At 40.3% G+C, this 17,491-nt stretch overlaps 2 protein-coding genes across 2 annotated transcripts; one reads left to right on the forward strand and one right to left on the reverse strand.

The window, feature by feature from the left end:
• The first annotated feature begins 95 nt into the window (after positions 1 to 95).
• rhov (ras homolog family member V) lies at positions 96 to 2,612 on the forward strand. Its single transcript, XM_080514475.1, has 3 exons — positions 96 to 394; positions 489 to 547; positions 870 to 2,612. The coding sequence occupies exons 1-3, from the start codon at positions 190 to 192 to the stop codon at positions 1,314 to 1,316; spliced, it is 711 nt and encodes a 236-aa protein (XP_080370601.1). The 5' UTR covers positions 96 to 189; the 3' UTR covers positions 1,317 to 2,612.
• Positions 2,613 to 14,580: 11,968 nt separating this feature from the next.
• Positions 14,581 to 17,168, reverse strand: pigh (phosphatidylinositol glycan anchor biosynthesis, class H). The gene is made up of 4 exons (XM_080513715.1): positions 16,786 to 17,168; positions 15,449 to 15,658; positions 15,286 to 15,369; positions 14,581 to 15,175 (listed from the first exon to the last, which is right to left on the reverse strand). The coding sequence occupies exons 1-4, from the start codon at positions 16,960 to 16,962 to the stop codon at positions 15,101 to 15,103; spliced, it is 546 nt and encodes a 181-aa protein (XP_080369841.1). The 5' UTR covers positions 16,963 to 17,168; the 3' UTR covers positions 14,581 to 15,100.
• Positions 17,169 to 17,491: the final 323 nt, after the last annotated feature.

The following is a 17,491-nucleotide window of genomic DNA, read 5'->3' on the forward strand; positions in this document are numbered from 1 at the left end:
GTTGAGATGGGAGCGTCCCGTGACCGTCCCGCCCCGCACGTGTGTGCAGTCAGCTCCCGAAGCTCATCTCTCCACAGTTTGTGAAAAGACAGCAAGAGAGAGAGACAGAGAGACATCCACCTCCCGTCTGCTACTCAGTACCTACTCCCAGAGAGCTTTCAGCCGCAGTGTTTTCATGTTTTTCCCGACATGCCACCTCACATGGATTACTTTTACCACGAGTCCCGAGTCCCCTCCGCGTGCGCGTTGACCCCGGAGGATGAGCTCGACCCCGGGGCCATCAGCTGCATGCTGGTTGGGGACGGAGCCGTGGGCAAGACCAGCATGGTGGTCAGCTACACCACCAACGGATACCCCTCGGAGTACCAACAGACAGGCTTTGATGTCTTCTCCGGTGGGTCTTTTTTTTTTAACTTATTGAAAAGTGACTTTGAGTTACATTGCAGTGTGTGTGATGTGTTTTGACCCCTGTTGATGTTTTAAAACAGGTCAGGTTCAAGTGGAAGGGTCCCCAGTCAAAGTTCAGCTTGTGGACACTGCTGGACAGGTAAGATCATAGTTTGTGTTTTTAACCTGGAAACTTTTTTTTTTTTTTTGCTGTTTTAACTATTTAATGTAGAGTGTGAAAGTATGAACTATGAATTAAATTTGACACGTCAAACTCACCACTGATATCCATGTTTTTGACGTCATGAGGTTTGAAAGTACAAATTGTGACATTGCTCAATCATATATGTGACTCAGTAGCCAGATTTCATCATGAATGTAAATGGATGCTTATTCCTTGACACCTTAGTGAGTCACTCTCTTGCTCATTCTTCAGCCATGTATTCGATTGATGCCCACTCTTGTTTTTTGTCTCCACACAGGAAGAATTTGATGAATTCAGAGCCCTGTCCTATTCTCACGCGGACGTCTTCCTCCTGTGCTTCAGTATGGTCAACCCAACCTCGTTCCACAACATCACCAAAAAGTGGGTTCCGGAGATCCGGGCGTCGAACCCGTCCGCGCCCATCGTTCTCGTTGGGACTCAACTGGACTTGATGTTGGATGTGAACGTCCTCATTAATCTGGACCGGTCAAATGTCAAGCCGGTCCTGAGCTCACGGGCCCGCAGCATGGCGGACAAGATCAGGGCCACAGACTACATAGAGTGTTCATCGCTCACGCAGAAGAACTTGAAGGAGGCGTTCGACGCCGCCATCTTTGCCGCCATTAAGAACAAAACGCGCAAGAACAAGAAGAGGAGGTTTTCAGACCGACGCACCAAAGCGTTCTCCAGATGTAGCTGGAAGAAATTCTTTTGCTTCATCTGAACACAGACTGTAGCCCTGTGGGTTGAACTTTTTAATTTATGAAACTGTCGTTTTCCCTTCATGCCCAACACATCAAATCTGTGTTTGCATTAGTGTATTTGTCCACAGACACAATTTGCAAAAGGGAAACAAAGACATGAGAAACAATGAGCAGTGGGAAGTTGCACCCACGGTGCCTTCAGAGAGGATTCATGTGTTTGATTTCACACTCTGGTCAGGCTTTACTCACAACTGCAGTTTTGTTTACACTATATTCAAATGTTTGAATAGTCCAGAGCAACCTGAGACAATCCCGTCGGCATACTGTGCGTATGCTTCGAGTTTCAAGCTTCACTGATATGAGGCTTTAGCCATGAGAAGAGACTTCAAACGTTGAGTGAACCTCGTCGCGGTTACTGGCTGAGCACAGCCGCAGAATAGAAAAGCTCCACATTTGCATGCCTGGTGTTGCCACCAACTGCTGCTCATATTGTAAGGTGAGGAGAAACGGAAAGCGCCCTGGCTGTGTTTGAGCAGATGGGCGTTATTCGCTGGGTGCATCAGTCTATTTATACTCAACAGACGTGCGTCCAGGTTGCGATCCGAGGTGCCGCATTCTTACCTGTCAGAAGCTTCCCGGGCTGGTTTGGTTGGGTTTTTCGTGAAGTAAAGCCCGTGTCGCCTACGTCAACACTTTTGTCATTTTTTTTTTTTTTTTTATCACCATGGTGGAAAATGTGTGTCTGTGACAAATGAAAACAGTACTTTTCAAATTCTCTCCTGTTTGACGTGAAAAGTTGCAGCAGAGTGGTAACCTTTGGCTTTTTGTTCCCCGTCCCTCATTAATCTGCATCTGTAAAAGCAAGCACTGCAGGAGTCCCGACTTCCACATGGCAGATCCTCCTCCCACCGCCACCAACTCACTGGCTTTCCTACTCTCCCTTCTTTGTTTCTGAGGTCAATATGCTCCCGATCACCTCAGGAGTCCTCCTGCATGTGTGCGGGAGGACAGCCTTCCTGTGAATGACTGTGTAAGAAAATGCAAAACGCCTTGACAACTGACAGCACTCCAGTGTTTTATTATTGTGCGATAACCAAGGCTTCACTATGCTTCTCGTGGAAGTAACTTATATTCAAATCTGTTTGTTAAACAGGGTTTTGTTATTTGTCAAATGGATGTTTATGAAATATCAAAGTGCTATATATTTTGGTTGTGTTGCATTTTTTTAATGTCGCCAGCCTCAAACCAGCCTTCTCCTCTAATCTGTTTGGCTTTTTTTATTTGGCAAAGTGATGTGATGTGAATAAATGAAGTGCAACTAACAGCTTCATTGTTGTGTATGTTTTAATAGCCGCAGTGTATCAACTGCAGGGTTTACCTTTTTATCACGTCTAGTAGAACAATTAAATCAGAAAGATTGAAGAAAAACAAAATTTTTTCAATTCATCAGACACACCAGGTACATTTCTTAAAGCACCTCACTGTATACACATATCCCTCTGCCTCCTGCGGTTCTTAGGGAGGGCCGGCTCGAATGCCGTCCACGTGACTGCTGATGGCATTCGGCCCATGCTGGGACTGATTGCCGAGTGCAATTGTGACTGGAGACACAGGACGGTGACATTCCCAGCAGGACTCTTGAGACAAACCGATTGACAATTGGCAGAATTGGTGGGTTTTGTTTATGTGTCCCAGGACTCGATAAACAGGTGAAGATTGCAGGGGCAGACAAGCGGAGGCGAGCTACAAAACAATCGTCAGACCTGACATCTCACTGGCGCGTTTGTTTAAAACCGGGTGGATGAGTCACGGATAAATGAGATCAAAAACACAACGTCACCCCCGATTCATCACAAAATCTGTTGGCCGTTAGTCATTGTGTCGGGGACCGGCTTGACCGTCTGTTATCAGTAGCTCAAAGTGGAACACGTTACGTCTCTGTCTGCTGACCCCGAATGAAGAGGTCGCATTCGGCACTGGGTGTTTTGTCATTTGACACCTTGACCCAGGTGGACGTTGGGTGAACTCAGATTTAGCTTTCGAGGGCCAGTTGCTCCTAGCCGTGACCTTTCTGAACAGATGTTAGCCTGACATTCTTAGAAGACACCAAAATACTCAGAACACATTATTGTTTCATGTTAAAGCTCACTAAATCTATTCAGTACAAAACCTGTTGGTTGTTTACAACACGGTCCATCAATATCTCCTGTAAATTACAGCAGCCTTTCTAAATAGACAGTGGGTCAATTAACTGTATGTAATGTTAAAGTACATGTTCAAAATAAAAACCCTCAACACTGCTTCCGATAAATTTGCAAACATTTATTTGAACTCCTTTGTATTGGTTGATTAATAATGAGAATATGACATTTTTGTGCAGGTTTTTGTGCAACCTCCATTTGAGGGTTCCCTTTGTTGTTGCAACTTGTCGAGAAAGTTGTAGAGAAAAGCTCATCTGAAATGAGAATATCCTCTTAATCCAAAAGGGAAAGTTTTCACCATCAAGAGGAAATAATTTGCATGTCTGTAGAAATAAGGGTTGCATGATACAATCACTTCTATATCCTTGTATTCACTTTATTAGTTGATTGATTCATTACATCCAAATTAAATACTACTTTATTCTTTTAAGGGTCACAGGCTCCTGGAACTAATTCCAGCACACTAACCCACACACCCGGGAAAAGGAATGGTTCATCCTTCACAGCTCGGCACAAGACAAACACAAAGAAAGAGACAATCTCACACATTTGCATTGATGGGCTTATAGGATTACCAGTTAAACTCCTGTTTTTGGGCTGTGAGATAAAACTGCAAGACTCAAAGAAAACACAAGAAAACATGAAAACTCTACACAGGCAGTTTGAACCGACTAGCGTAAAAGACTGACAAGGAGCTGAGACTGTCCATGCAGAAAACATCTAACATTCATGTTTTATTTAACTTTTAACACTCTAAAAAGTTAATATTTCTCTTTGTGGAGAGAAATTGTGAAACAGACTGACGAGGAGCTGAGGCAGCGTCGAAACATGACGCAGTTTAAAAAGGTATAAACACATGGTGTTCTCCAGGTACAGGGACAAAGAAGGTTGGAACATGCATTAGCAGCTAATACATAAACAAAATGTATTTATGTTTGCTGTTTTTACTTTGTGCATTGAAGATATCATTGTGCTTTTATGAAAATGTTCAGTTTAATTACTGTGACATCTAAGCATTTCACCTCAGTATTGATTGGGGACAATTTCAAAATGTCTGGGGAACAATGTCGACAGTGCCTTGACCTCATGGACTATTGACCTACCGCGCCGACAGACTGCAGTACGTGGGGTTTCACAGCTGCATCTCAGATGAGGTGGCTGGAAATACATTGACATCCACCAACCACTCAGACGAGCCGCCAGCTTGAGAAAAATCTCCAGATCAATGCCAGCAAAGACAAAAACTTCTCAGCTAGACTTCACACTGGTGAACATCCAATGGTTTGGATATTAAAACAGTGGACTCTGGGTTTTCACCTTAATAACAAACTGACTAGGACAATTAATAGAGACGCCCTGTGGAAGAGGAGCCAAAATCAACTTCACCTGTTGAGGAGGCTGAAGTCCTTCAAAATCTGTGGAAGTCTGTTAAGAACATTTTATGATACGGTAGAAGCATCTGCTGTCTTCTATGCAGTGGTCTGTTGGAGCTTATCAGACAGAGAGAGACAGGAGCAGGCTGAACACACTGGTCAGCAAAGCCAGCTCTATTCTGGAGAAACCCTGGAGACCTGGACGTTAGATACATTTTGAGTCAGTTAAAGATTTATAGGAGAAGAAATTATGTGTTTTGTTCATAAGTGAGAGAATCCAAACCCATTTTATGAAATTCTTCTTTGGTTAGGTTGCATGCAGCAGATAAAAAAATACACATCATTGCACTAACTTCTTGGGGAAGGTCCATACTATCCAGTGTGCTTTTACCTTCAAATACATCTGCAAAGATAATGCGCAAAAAAAAAAAAAAAAAAAATCAATTATCCAATTCATAACAAGTCTGATCATGTGATTATTTATGTTTGTTGCTCCAGCAGACTGGCAGCAGCACCATCAGCGTGTTCCCAGACGGTGTTCACACAGCGCATTGTTGTCCTCATTGATATTTTGTCGTACAAAATGAGATCAATTGGACCTCAAAGCTGTAATTAACAAAAAAAAAATCCACAAACACTCATTCAACTGTGTTATTCATCAGTGTTTGAAGGTGTGGTAGTACCCTTTTGAAATGTAATCAGTCCATTCAGGTTGGCTAAATCTGTGGCATTACTTTACACTCGCTGTGTTTGCGGATTGAAAAAGTGAAGGAACATTGACATGACGCTACGGCAGCTGCAGGTCGGGAACACTGTGGTCAGTTGGGTCAAGTTGTGGCACCCAAGGCTCAACTGATCAACTGAAAAGCACAAACATATGAATGTTGTTGTTTTTTTTGTTTGTTTATTTTCTAATTTAGAAGTTTTTGTCAGTTTTTGTCAATACTAAATGGCAAAACACAATCAAGGTTGTGCAGTTGTGCTCAAATTGATGCAGTTTTCAAGGCCATGTTGGACAGGTTTTATGTTCCCAGGAATACAGTGAACAGTTGCTCCTCCTCTCTTTTCCTTCTCATGGTTAGTCATCGATGTTTCTCATCTCTACACTGAAGGCCGGTCCTCCTCCCAGGGTCCCCTGCTCCAAAGCGATTGTGTCAGGAGTTGTCATCCAGCTCTTCCTCTGGCTCCAGGCCAGTTTCACTCTTGCCAGGTTTCACTGTTGTCAAAAGGCTGGCAAGGAGGCCTGGGAATCAGCAGGTGCACCGACAGGTCTGCCTGGCCCAGGACAAAGCTGATTGGCTCAGGGCTGTTCCTTCTCAGCCATCCAAATTGACAGTTTGAACAGTTGTGCTTTGGGGAAGACTTGGCAGAACTCGCAGCAACTTTTTCACACAGAGTAAAAAAAAAAAAACTGTCCGTTTTGATTTGCTTCCCCTCTTTTGTTCTCATTAGCATGTGTGTGTGTGTGTGTGTGTGTGTGTGTGTGTGTGTGTGTGTGTGTGTGTGTGTGTGTGTGTGTGTGTGTGTGTGTGTGTGCGCGCGCACGCAACACCAAAGCTGCTCGACAGTGTAAACAATTGCACCCAAAAGTACATTTCACAAAATGGTTCGTTTCGTATTTAACTAAACACAATTGAAACATGGTAATATTACAATAATATATTATTAAAAACATAGTCACCTGTCACTCATATTAGCTGTGCAGATCTATGGATTCAAAAAAATAGCAAAACCTCTTGTTAATTCTGTCAAAACAAAAACTGTCAGTTTCGACATGAAGCAAAGCCAGCATGAATTGTCCCGGTTCCCGACAGTGGCTTTGCCTGGAGGCAACAACGCTTACTCCTCTCTCACAGTCAACAGAGAGAGTTTGCGCCATAAATCTGCTGATCTTATCATACACGCAGTCGAACACACAGGGTGTCTAAAATGAAAACAATACATTTCAACAGCACAAACCGCGACGAAACAATTGCTCAATTTGCATGACAGATATACACGAAGGTTCAATCAATACATGAGCTGTCCATCTCATTATCAGACACTAATTCCATTAACCTCAATCCACATTCGTCATTGATGAGATGATGACTTCACAATGACAATCCATAATCACACATAGCTGAACCAGTGCTAATCTGAAGAACTCCCAACGTTTGAGATTAGACTCACAAAGCTTTTACAAACAAATCTTGCCTCAAGGGTTTTTTTTTTTTTTAGCAAAGCTGATAAATAAAAGTCTGCTTTGACTATCTGATCTGGGCACTCAAATAAACACTGTTTTTTTGTGTCGCCGTATTTCTGAGCTTTCATGAAATTAAGACATATTGAGTGGCACCTAATGCTTATTACATCAAAAGCCAACAAGTTCCACGAGCAGGGACTTTGAGCGTTATTAAAGACTTTAAAGTAGCTCTTTGCATTATTTGATACCCTTTGAGAATCTCTCTTCAAAAAGTTTATGACATTACTAACTAACTAACTAACGAACTAACTAACTGTCCAACTTCACTGATAGACTATGATATGAACTAATTTATAAGCAAATAAACAAATAAACTTTGCCAGGCAAAGCTTAAGAGTAGATTCATATTATAAACATTATAATATATAATCTAATATTTTGATTGCAGTTTCTTGTGCACTTTTTTATTTGCTGGACAATTTAATTTTTTGGTTCTGAAAATCAATGGTGTGTTCAAGTAGACACAGATGTACTGTAATCAGAAGTCTCTGTAATGGCTGATTGATCAAAGGTAACACAGTCTTATAAGCAGTGACCAATCAGGGCCTTTATTGGCTTTCCAAAACAATGAATGAATGACATCTTCACACTACTATATGATCAGGGACCGTCTTATGTGAGAAGTCTGGTGTATTGGTAGGAGGGCTGTGTCTTGTAACACATCCCAGCATCATTATCAAGCGTGAGACACTGATTGTGGCTTTGAGCAGCCAAGAGGATCTCAGTTGTTGAGACCAAAGGTTCTTTGAAACGATTGTCTGTTCAAGAACGGCATAAAGTTGATGGTAGACGTGAGTTCCTCCAAGAGTAACGTGATCGAGGAAAAGCGATTTTGGCTGATCGAGACTGTTTGTATCGATATCTTCTGATGCCTGGACAATTTAGTTATCTAGAGATTATATGTTTAACGTTGGGATCACTGGGACGCATATACACACGAGAGAAACATATGAGCACAAGACTTGTTATGAACGATGAACATGTCACAGTTTTTCGTTTGAAATTGTGACAGTGACAGTTACCCATGTTTGAGAGAGAGAAAGGAAAAAAAAGACTGTCTTTTGCATTATGGAAAGTGTGCGCTTTGATTGGATATGAGTTTGTATATTGGGTGTGTCCATGTCTGGGAATCAAGGGGGTGAGGTGTTCTCACAGAGGCGTAAGGGGGGGTGAGAACAGGAGGGAAGGCTGGGGGGTGTTGTAACATCCACACGACATACACGACGGCAATGAAGCAACCCTCATTGACCTGAGCACGCTCTCCTCTCCTCTGCATGTGCACACATACATGCACATCTACAGATACACAACTGAACCAAATTAAATATCAGGAAAACACAACATTGTGTACAAAAAAGTAAGTGAACATCCATTGCTGTTAGAAAAGCTGACATCGACCAACAAAAAAACACGCTCATAAAACGTGACAATAGACATTGTAAGTTTCAGTCACCTTTCTGGGAGAGCAATAAACTGTGTCTGAACTTGTTCAGCAGAGAGTGACTTGATGACATCTGATTACTCACCGCCAAGTTTAAAGCGGCTTACTCAGCCTGTTTGTGTCACCAGCATTACTGGAGAGAGCCTACGTGGCCGCTGCATCTTCAGCACATAACAAAAAGAGATTAAAAAAGGCTTTAATAAGATTTTGCGTTTGAAAACGCCAGTATATTTCTCGGTAGCCGTGTATAAGTAATCCGATTCAAGTCACACACGTCGTCTAAACATGTCTATCTGACTAGATTGGTCCTATCTGATTGAAATTACAATCATATGTGAGGAAGTGCTGCAACCCTGTTCATGATTCGATCGGATTACATTGTAAACAGCATATTGGATTGCATCCTTCAGTTGAATGTTTGCCCGTAGGAGAGTTACGCAACAACGCTCCATGACATTTTACATATCGGGTTCAACGAGCGCAAAATCATCCCAACAAGCCTGATTAGTCTGGGAAAACAAATCTTCAATACTTGCAGACTTATATATAAAGCCGGCTGTAAGACTATATGTGCATGTCATAAATAAACAACCTCACAGTACAAAACATTCTGTGACTGATCTACTGACTGAACTCACTCATTATCAAGGTGCGTATAAACCCACGCTTCAATCTGATCATCTGAATGTTGGGCATTTTATTTATTGCTGTGGAAGTATTTTATGTGTTTGTGCAAAGTAACTTTAAGTGGATGCTTAATGTTTTTGTTTTTTTTTAATTACAAGTCATAAAGGAAATAATGGCAGCTGCACTGTGATATATCATACTTTTTGTGTTACATTTGGGTTTTAATCCGGCTTCTGGTAAAGTTGGTATAGAAGATGGAGGAACACGTGAGATCTCCCACTGACTGATGCAATGCTAATTAAAAAGGTATTGGACTGATCTATGTTCGACACGTGAATTTAAATCAAATCAAATGTGATAAAAGATTCATACATGAAGTCGTAGCAATCCAAAAACAATGCAAGATAAACTACATAGGTATTCAGGACACAGTTGTCATTTAATATTAGATAATGAACATTAACAAGTCAATAATAATGTGGCCAGAAAACAGCAGGAGACATGTGGTAAACCATAAAAAGCATCCTTCACTCCTCTTTTAGCTGTTTGAACCATCAATAACAATTTGAATGTTTAATTTGATGAGATTGTTGTGTCTGGAGAAGTTACAAGAGCAAAAGCCATTCAGGTGCTTTTTCTCACTGTTTTTGTATAAACAAGACTTTTGGGTCGGTAGTATGGATGTGTCACGCTTACATGATGCAACAGAAACTTGCTGCAGGGCTTTCCAGACACAAGCTTTATGAGGCTGTGCAATAGATATTTTTAGTCATTGGTAAACAAAAAGTAAATGTAGCAGGATGTTCTTTAAATTTAAAACAAGAATAAAGAGACATTTCAGTTGCTCCTATCTATTAACATCTATTTGAATAAATCTGAATTACAAAAAAACCCTATCTTATCTATCATCTTGGCTGTGTGTTTAGTACTCACCCACTCATCCTGTCTATTGTCTTTTATGATGTCATTTTACGTGCGCAGACGCCACGGGGGTATTCCGACACAAGTGACACGGCACCTTCATAATTTGCATCTTTGCAACATTGATTACAGAGTGACCTTCATTTTTCCTCACACATCTACAGTATCTATGCATGCCAGTGCTTTTTGTCACGCATGAGGTCTGTCATTATGGTTGCTTTTGGTGTTGGAGTGTCAACAAAACTGTTTGAGATGAGGAGGACTGTCAATCATTCAAATTAACTAATAAATGGTATCATTATGATTACGCAACATGGTCGGGTTGTTTCAGGTCTTCTAACTATTAAATTTACCTTCTTTGGGAATTATGTAATCTCATTGCAAAGCAACACTTATTCATAAGCTGTCCCACTTTAATTTATTGTTTATTTGCAAGAAACTAGAGTCACAGACAGTGCGGCACCACCGAAACTAAAGAAAGTGGGAGGTTGTCATCATACAGTAATGGTATATGACTTAGATGGCAGAAATGTACAATATAACAATGACACGACTCAGTTTGTACCAATTGAACATGCAAATGTTCCCATCTGGGCCTGAACGGGTCTGTTAAGACCTGCGTTTACACACACACACACACACACAAAACCACCTGCCCCTACACACCAGCGACAGGTGTTTAGCTCTATTCAAAAGACACAAACAGACAAAAACGGATGTGTTTGCAGGTAGCTGGCTGCCGTCTGCTCCCCTGACAGACCAGTAGAGCAGGCTCCCTGCTCTCTTATCTGCTGCCACCTGGTTTGACTGGTAGTTTGCCTCACTTACTTCACGTCGGCCAGGTGACGCTGCAGGGGAGTGGCTTGTAAAGAGTCAAGTTCATTTGATAAATTTTTTTTTAAAGGAGTAATTTGCATTTAAAATGCGAGGTACATTAGAGGATGAATCTGATTGTTACTGTGCAAAAAAGCTTTAACATTGACCCACGACTCAGAACTATTAAGCTTTTCTAGGGTTCTCGTTAAAACACGTGAGAATTGTCAATTTAATTCCCAACATGCCAATATAGTGCACATATGTATAGAAGTATAAACCATGTGATACTTCTACGTAATAATCACACATATTTTGCCAGTCATAGCTGAAAAACTATCTTGACTGGATACTTTTCTCACTGGATTTCTATAGGAAGATGTTGAGATATTATTAAGCAAGATTTTCCAAACATATGTTGTATTATATGCAAAGAAACTATAACTACCATAACTGTGGCTTTCTAAGTGCTTGTGTATTTAATGAAAAGTTAAAAGCATGACTCACAAGAGGATAATGTGGTTCAAACCAAACAAACCATAGAACATTTTGTTCTATGGTTTTTTTGCAGTGTTTGTATGATATGTAATTGTGATTGACTATCAATTTATATTCAAAAGTAGAAAAGTTTAGAGAGGTTACCAGATATGGTCAGTTTCCCAGTAAAATATTAAGATCAAAATTGATTGAACCTTGGGTAAATACATTTTATAATCCCCATTCAAACCCAGTCAAATGATATCATTTGGTGGAAGATGTTCATAAAAATACCATAAGTTTCCTAGAATGACTTCACACAAGCAGGTGATCACCACTGATGAAAGTGCTGGAGTATTTCACTGTTGCCGAGCCGTTTTGAGACACCATTCATGTTTTGGATGAGGACAAACATTAGTGGAGACACACCCTGCTTCAATTCATTCACAATGGAGCTGCAGCTGCATCGTTCTATCAGACGACGTTCTATCAACTTTTTTGTTTATCGTCCTAAAAAGATTTGTGGTGTCACTGAAGAAGAAACTCAGGAATGGTCAATGATAAATAAAGGAAAGAGTAGAAGTTAGAGAGTGTTGGAAAGCACTTATTATACCACAACCTGTATTTTCTACCATGGACGCTGTCAGTGGATCGATGTGTTTGTCAGTGTGATTTAAAGTACCAGTGAATTCAATAAGGACTTTTGCATTACAATGATTTGTGGGCAGGCAAGACTTATATAGTATTTAATGAATAAGTCTTTAAATAATAGTTTTTACTGTTATCTCTTAGTCATTATTTGAATGTAAAGTTCAGGTTTTGGCATTGCAATTGTACTTTCTTTTTTAGAGTTCAGACTTCTTGTGTTGTCATAATGTTTCATTTTTTTCCATCATGTAATTGCATATCTGCCTCAGAGAAAAATAAACCTCTGTTTGTTAGCTACTGAAAGAAGTGACCAGTAACCCCCCCCCCCCCCCCCCCACACACACACACACACACACACACACACTCCGGGAGCGACCTGCTTTTCTGTCTTTCCTGTTTTGTGTTTTTTTTTTTTCTCTTTTCGATTCAAATCCAAACAGATCTCATGTTACTTCTGCCTGTTTAGACGAGTAGGCAAAGTGGATAAACTGATGCATTTCAAACAATACCATCATGGTTTCTTCCTTCAGCACCTGTCAGCCGGGAACCCAACGCACCAAAACCACAAAGGAAGAACACAACGTCACCTCGAAGAAAGGCATTGTATGTGTCATATGACACACCTTTACTTTACTAGACTACAGTTGTAATAAAGGAAAGCCGGAACGCATTAGCACAGGAGGAACTGATGAAACAGTTCCCCAAAATTAATTATCACTCACTTTATGAGACGTGGCGATTGGTCTATGAAAATAAAAATACATTCAAAAGGCCACATCTTGAATTAAAGTTCAGTCGTGATTGTTGACCTAATTTAGTTTGGGACATATTTTCTGATATCAGATACTTTACATGTGGACCCTGGATGGAGATTTGTGCTCTGAAATTGGCCTTTTTTGTAAATATTTTGTTGAACTCAGTTTAATATTTTAAGGATATTTGATGCATTGTCTTGTCTGGTTGTGACTTCATGGATAACATTGTTGTGGTTGCCTTGCCTTGTTTAATAATAGTCTTTTCAGACAATGACCACAGTGTTTATGTCAAGGCACAACTACATTTTCTGAATACAAAATAGACAAACCCAAGTTTGAATGATGATTGTGTCACTCTTTTGGCCTCAACTGAGAGTGAGAAAGTCCGCGAAAACAACTACATTGCTTAATAAACATTTTATACACTTAAAAACCTTGAATGCTAATAAATATCTATCTATTCATTGATTTGAGGTTTTGAAGTAAATAATAGGGCAGCCCACTGTAGACTTATCTAAATAGACCTGTGTGGAGTAGCTCAAGACTTGCGAGACAGTGATATTGAAATGTACCATTACCAAGCCTCACTGCCTCCACGTAAGCTTCAATGTGTGTTTGCTCCACAGGTGGCGAAGGAGTGACTATGCTTCTCGGGGGGTCGACTATCCCACCTCATCCCATAAAACCCAAGGTTCCCGCTCCCCTGTAGAAAAACACATTCACTTCCATACATCCTATATAAAACATTTGCTTGATAGACAACTAAAACTTTATTAAAGCATTATTATTGTTTCCTGATAAATGTTCTTTGGTAACATCCACAGAAAAAAACCCACACATCATTGGACAATTACATCCTTATTTCGAACAATAGTAATTAAAAGTCCACAGCTCTGAGACAAGAGAGCCCTGCTGTGTTTTTACACTGACGGGGCTTAAACCTACCTGTGGGGGTTTGCAGCTTCTGTTTTATGAGGCCTATTCTGAAGCTGTCAGGAGCCACTACAAGCCACACCCTACTCGCCCCCCTCCGGCCTGTTAATGGCCGTTTCACACCTCCAGGAGGGGCTATTATCCTGTCAGAGGACTCTTCTTCACATCAGTGGAAGCTTTGCTCCTGAAAAAGTCACACCCTTCTGCTTGTTTTGTTGACCTGCGGAGTTCACACACCGGTCTGAGTGGAGGCTCCAGATGCAGGAGACGGATAGAAACGATTACTCAAAAGTAGTTCAGACAAGTGATTTTGTACTGAGGAGGTCATTCTGAAACCGACTCTTCACTCCCTGTAATCATCACCACTGGTCTGTGAGCTAACCAAGAAGGCATTCCTGAAAACAGGTCTGTTGCATCAACACTCGAGATATACTGAAGGTTTGATCATGAGGAAGTGGAAACATGATTAAGAATAGAAGAAATGCCTCTGGAGTTTATACATCCATTGTCAATCGCCCCAATAAAATTGAAAACCTTTCTATGATAACATTTCGGAACCGGCACTTTTAACACAGCTGTTCTGTTCGGATTGTCTATTACATTGAGAGGCTCTTGATTGTACCTCAATTGACTTGTGGACACTGTTTGCAACAGCTTCGTGAGGAGTGCCGCCCCCTACTGGGAGAAATAAATACAACTCTTGAAAGACAAACATCTTGTTCAACCAGCTGTGAAACCTTTCGGGCAACAAGTCAGCATGTTTCCAAGATCTATCTCAGCCAACACACAATAAACAAAGTACAAAGTTGTCCTTGCACTGGTGCAAAAAAAAAGAAGTACTGACGTTAGGTTTTATCAAACACATTTTATTGAAATAACAAGTAGAATTATATTTTTCCCCAAATAGAAAAAACACATTTAGTTAAAATAGAAACAATGACATACAAATAAGTTACAAAAACACAGATACTTAAATGTTTTTTCTGGTTTAAGACAATATTAGTTAATTTTTTGTGGGGTTAAACAAGTGATTTAACACCAGAGTTGAGATTTAAGCTGCTACACAACAAAATACATTCTATTAATTTTGGTCTTTAGGAAATTAAATACATTTGTAATAAATACAAAAACACAGTGTTGCTGGCTTTTACAAAAATGATGTGTCATACGTTATGTCTTCGCATTAACTACTTTCAGTAGAAAGTTGTTTGCAAAGCCTACATTGTACGTCATCGACTGCGATTCCCACATATCAGCAAGGTTATAAAAGAATCTTTCTTATTTTTACTCTACAGGTCAGCAATGCAAATGCTAAAATTGCTTGATTAATAACTAATCCAACTTTTTCTGTATGTGGAACTGGAGATGTGTCATTGGCACTTAGAGAGAATCTCCTGACAGCTTTTGTATACTTTCACCAAACAATTGAGCCTCGGCTTTGAACTCTGGGGAAGAACAAAGAAAAGAAAAAGAGATGATGTTCATTAGATTCAGGTTTTCAGGAGCAAGTTGCCCGTTGCGTTGCATCCTGAGACATGGGAGCGTGAATCCTCACCTGAAACAAGGGGACAACACTGGACACTGTATCCACTTCTGACTGGTCCTTCAACAGTACGCAAAGGTAGTAGATGATTTGATGCTACAATAAAAAATAAAGAAAGATAAGGCAACACTCAAAAAGCATATACAACTAACAAATCAACTGCAGAGTCACGTACCATGTAAATAGCTTCATTGATGACAATGTCTTTGATCTTGCTCATCTCGATGAAGGTGGTGATCTCGCGTCCTGAAGCGTAACTGGACGACACCTGGATGCCTAAAGAGCCGATAACCAGGAGCGACTCGTGGTCCACCTTCACAAAGTGAATGTACAGCATCATCCCCAAGAGGGTGACGATAATGGCGCCGGACAGGACAGCCGTGTTCTGAAAAAGAAGCAGAAAAAACCTCCTTAGAAAAGTCCTGACATGCTTGTGTCTTTCATTAATCTTCACTGAAGAAAGCATTACTTTATAAATAATTCTGACAGCAGCAAATCAAAATATATTATGGTGACGTGAAGATTATATAACATGATGATATTTTAATCACTATCAGATTGCAGAACAAACCTCATTGTATTTATTAACCTAACCCCCAATAATATGAACCAAACACAAAAAGTAAGGGAAATTAAGCTTGGTAGAGGATTTATTTGAGAATCTACTTTTCTTTGCGATTACCTCTCGTTTGGTTTGGTGGCTGTGATGATAAAAGCCAGGCTACTCATCTCACAAGTGCATGTTACCTATATAGGTGGTGTTTCAAGTGTAATCAGTGTTTCAGCGGTGTTAAGTGTGTTACCAAAAGAAGGACGAGTCTTACAAAAAAGTAATAATCTACCAAGCACAGGTTGTGCTGACAAGAAGGTTTCCATTTAGTCAGAATCAGTAATTATCACCATACTTTACAAATCATTAGTTCTTTCAAGCCTGTAGGAGGGTGTTTGTTTCTTTTTCTTGGAACATGTTTATAACTTCAAAACTGTTGTTTGTTTGTTTTTAATAAAACATGGAAAGCATTACCTTGCCATCTAACATGCACAACTTATCATTACACTCCTGGATCAACAAATTCCAACACTTTGATATCAGTATTTACGGTAGGGATGACTCCTGGTTCTTTTGAAACACATGAATCAAATATATAAAATAAGAGAACACTCATTTCAATAGTTGCTTCATAGCTAGAGTTTAGAGATCTGTCTCATATTATTTAGTGAAAATTCATAAAACTCGTGTTCCTGAGATCATAAGAATAAAGGTCAAAAGATTTAAAACAATAGGAATTGATATATCATGCATGTATTCAGTTTCGAGTCTATTATGATGTCTGATACATTAAATACAAACAGTGGTGATCTTTGAGATTGATATACCATCAAAACATTGATAGGTAGTTATTTTTACAGTTTGTGACAGTGAGTGCGATGATCGGCACCCCATGCCATACAAAGTATGTGAAACAACATGATTCTAGAAATAATTGACTTGTCATGATAAGTGTATCTCACCTCTGTGAAGAAGAACACGATGTAAGCCAACAGCCACACGCAGCAGGTGTACACCATCACCTTACCGATGGAGACTTTAGGGGAGCTCACGGTGAACTCGCTGCAGAAGCTGGAGTGTTTCTGGTAGTCCAAAGAGATGGTTTTGCCACTGATGTCACTGTATGTCTCGTCCTCCATCGTGTGAGCACCGAAAACGTTGTGAAATGTCAAGAAAGGCGAGCGTGTAGCCGTTAGCCTCGAGCTAACGTGGTGGAGCGACGGCAGAGGTCAGCAGATTGTGAGGATAATAATTAAAACAAAAAAAAGATAAAAATCACCGTAAAAGATGAAATGACATATGTATATCCGGGCTTCAAAACAAATTGTTAAAAAAAAAAGAAGCAAGAAACGGCTAAACTTTAAATACAGAGACTTGCAACACCAAGCACCATCAACTCTCGATAGTCCATTGGGGTGGTTAGTAAATAACACCGGAGTGTCCCGGTTGCAAGGAGTTTTCCAAACTGCTTTTGGATCAGTGCCTGACAAGTGTGTTCGATGTCACGAAACAATCACGACAACCAGACACGGGTAAAGGAATATGATGCATTAAATACATTTATTAAGCAGTGTGCCTATATTAGTTGTCTCCCCTTTAACTGTGATTTTGGTGTACGCCGGTGTCATATTCAAGTGAATCCTCCAGCAGCTGGAAAGAACAAAGCAT

The sequence above is a fragment of the Blennius ocellaris genome (assembly GCF_963422515.1).
Source record: "Blennius ocellaris genome assembly, chromosome: 18".
NCBI classification, from domain to species: domain Eukaryota; kingdom Metazoa; phylum Chordata; class Actinopteri; order Blenniiformes; family Blenniidae; genus Blennius; species Blennius ocellaris.

Bases quoted from the DNA above. Each gene is read 5' to 3' on its own strand.
- rhov (XM_080514475.1), top strand. From the start codon at position 190: ATGCCACCTCACATGGATTACTTTTACCACGAGTCCCGAGTCCCCTCC. The intron at 395-488 runs GTGGGTCTTTTT...GTTTTAAAACAG, and splicing joins AGGCTTTGATGTCTTCTCCG to GTCAGGTTCAAGTGGAAGGG. The intron at 548-869 runs GTAAGATCATAG...GTCTCCACACAG, and splicing joins TTGTGGACACTGCTGGACAG to GAAGAATTTGATGAATTCAG.
- pigh (XM_080513715.1), bottom strand. From the start codon at position 16,962: ATGGAGGACGAGACATACAGTGACATCAGTGGCAAAACCATCTCTTTG. The intron at 15,370-15,448 runs GTACGTGACTCT...TTTTTATTGTAG, and splicing joins TCAATGAAGCTATTTACATG to CATCAAATCATCTACTACCT. The intron at 15,176-15,285 runs GTGAGGATTCAC...GTTCTTCCCCAG, and splicing joins GTGTTGTCCCCTTGTTTCAG to AGTTCAAAGCCGAGGCTCAA.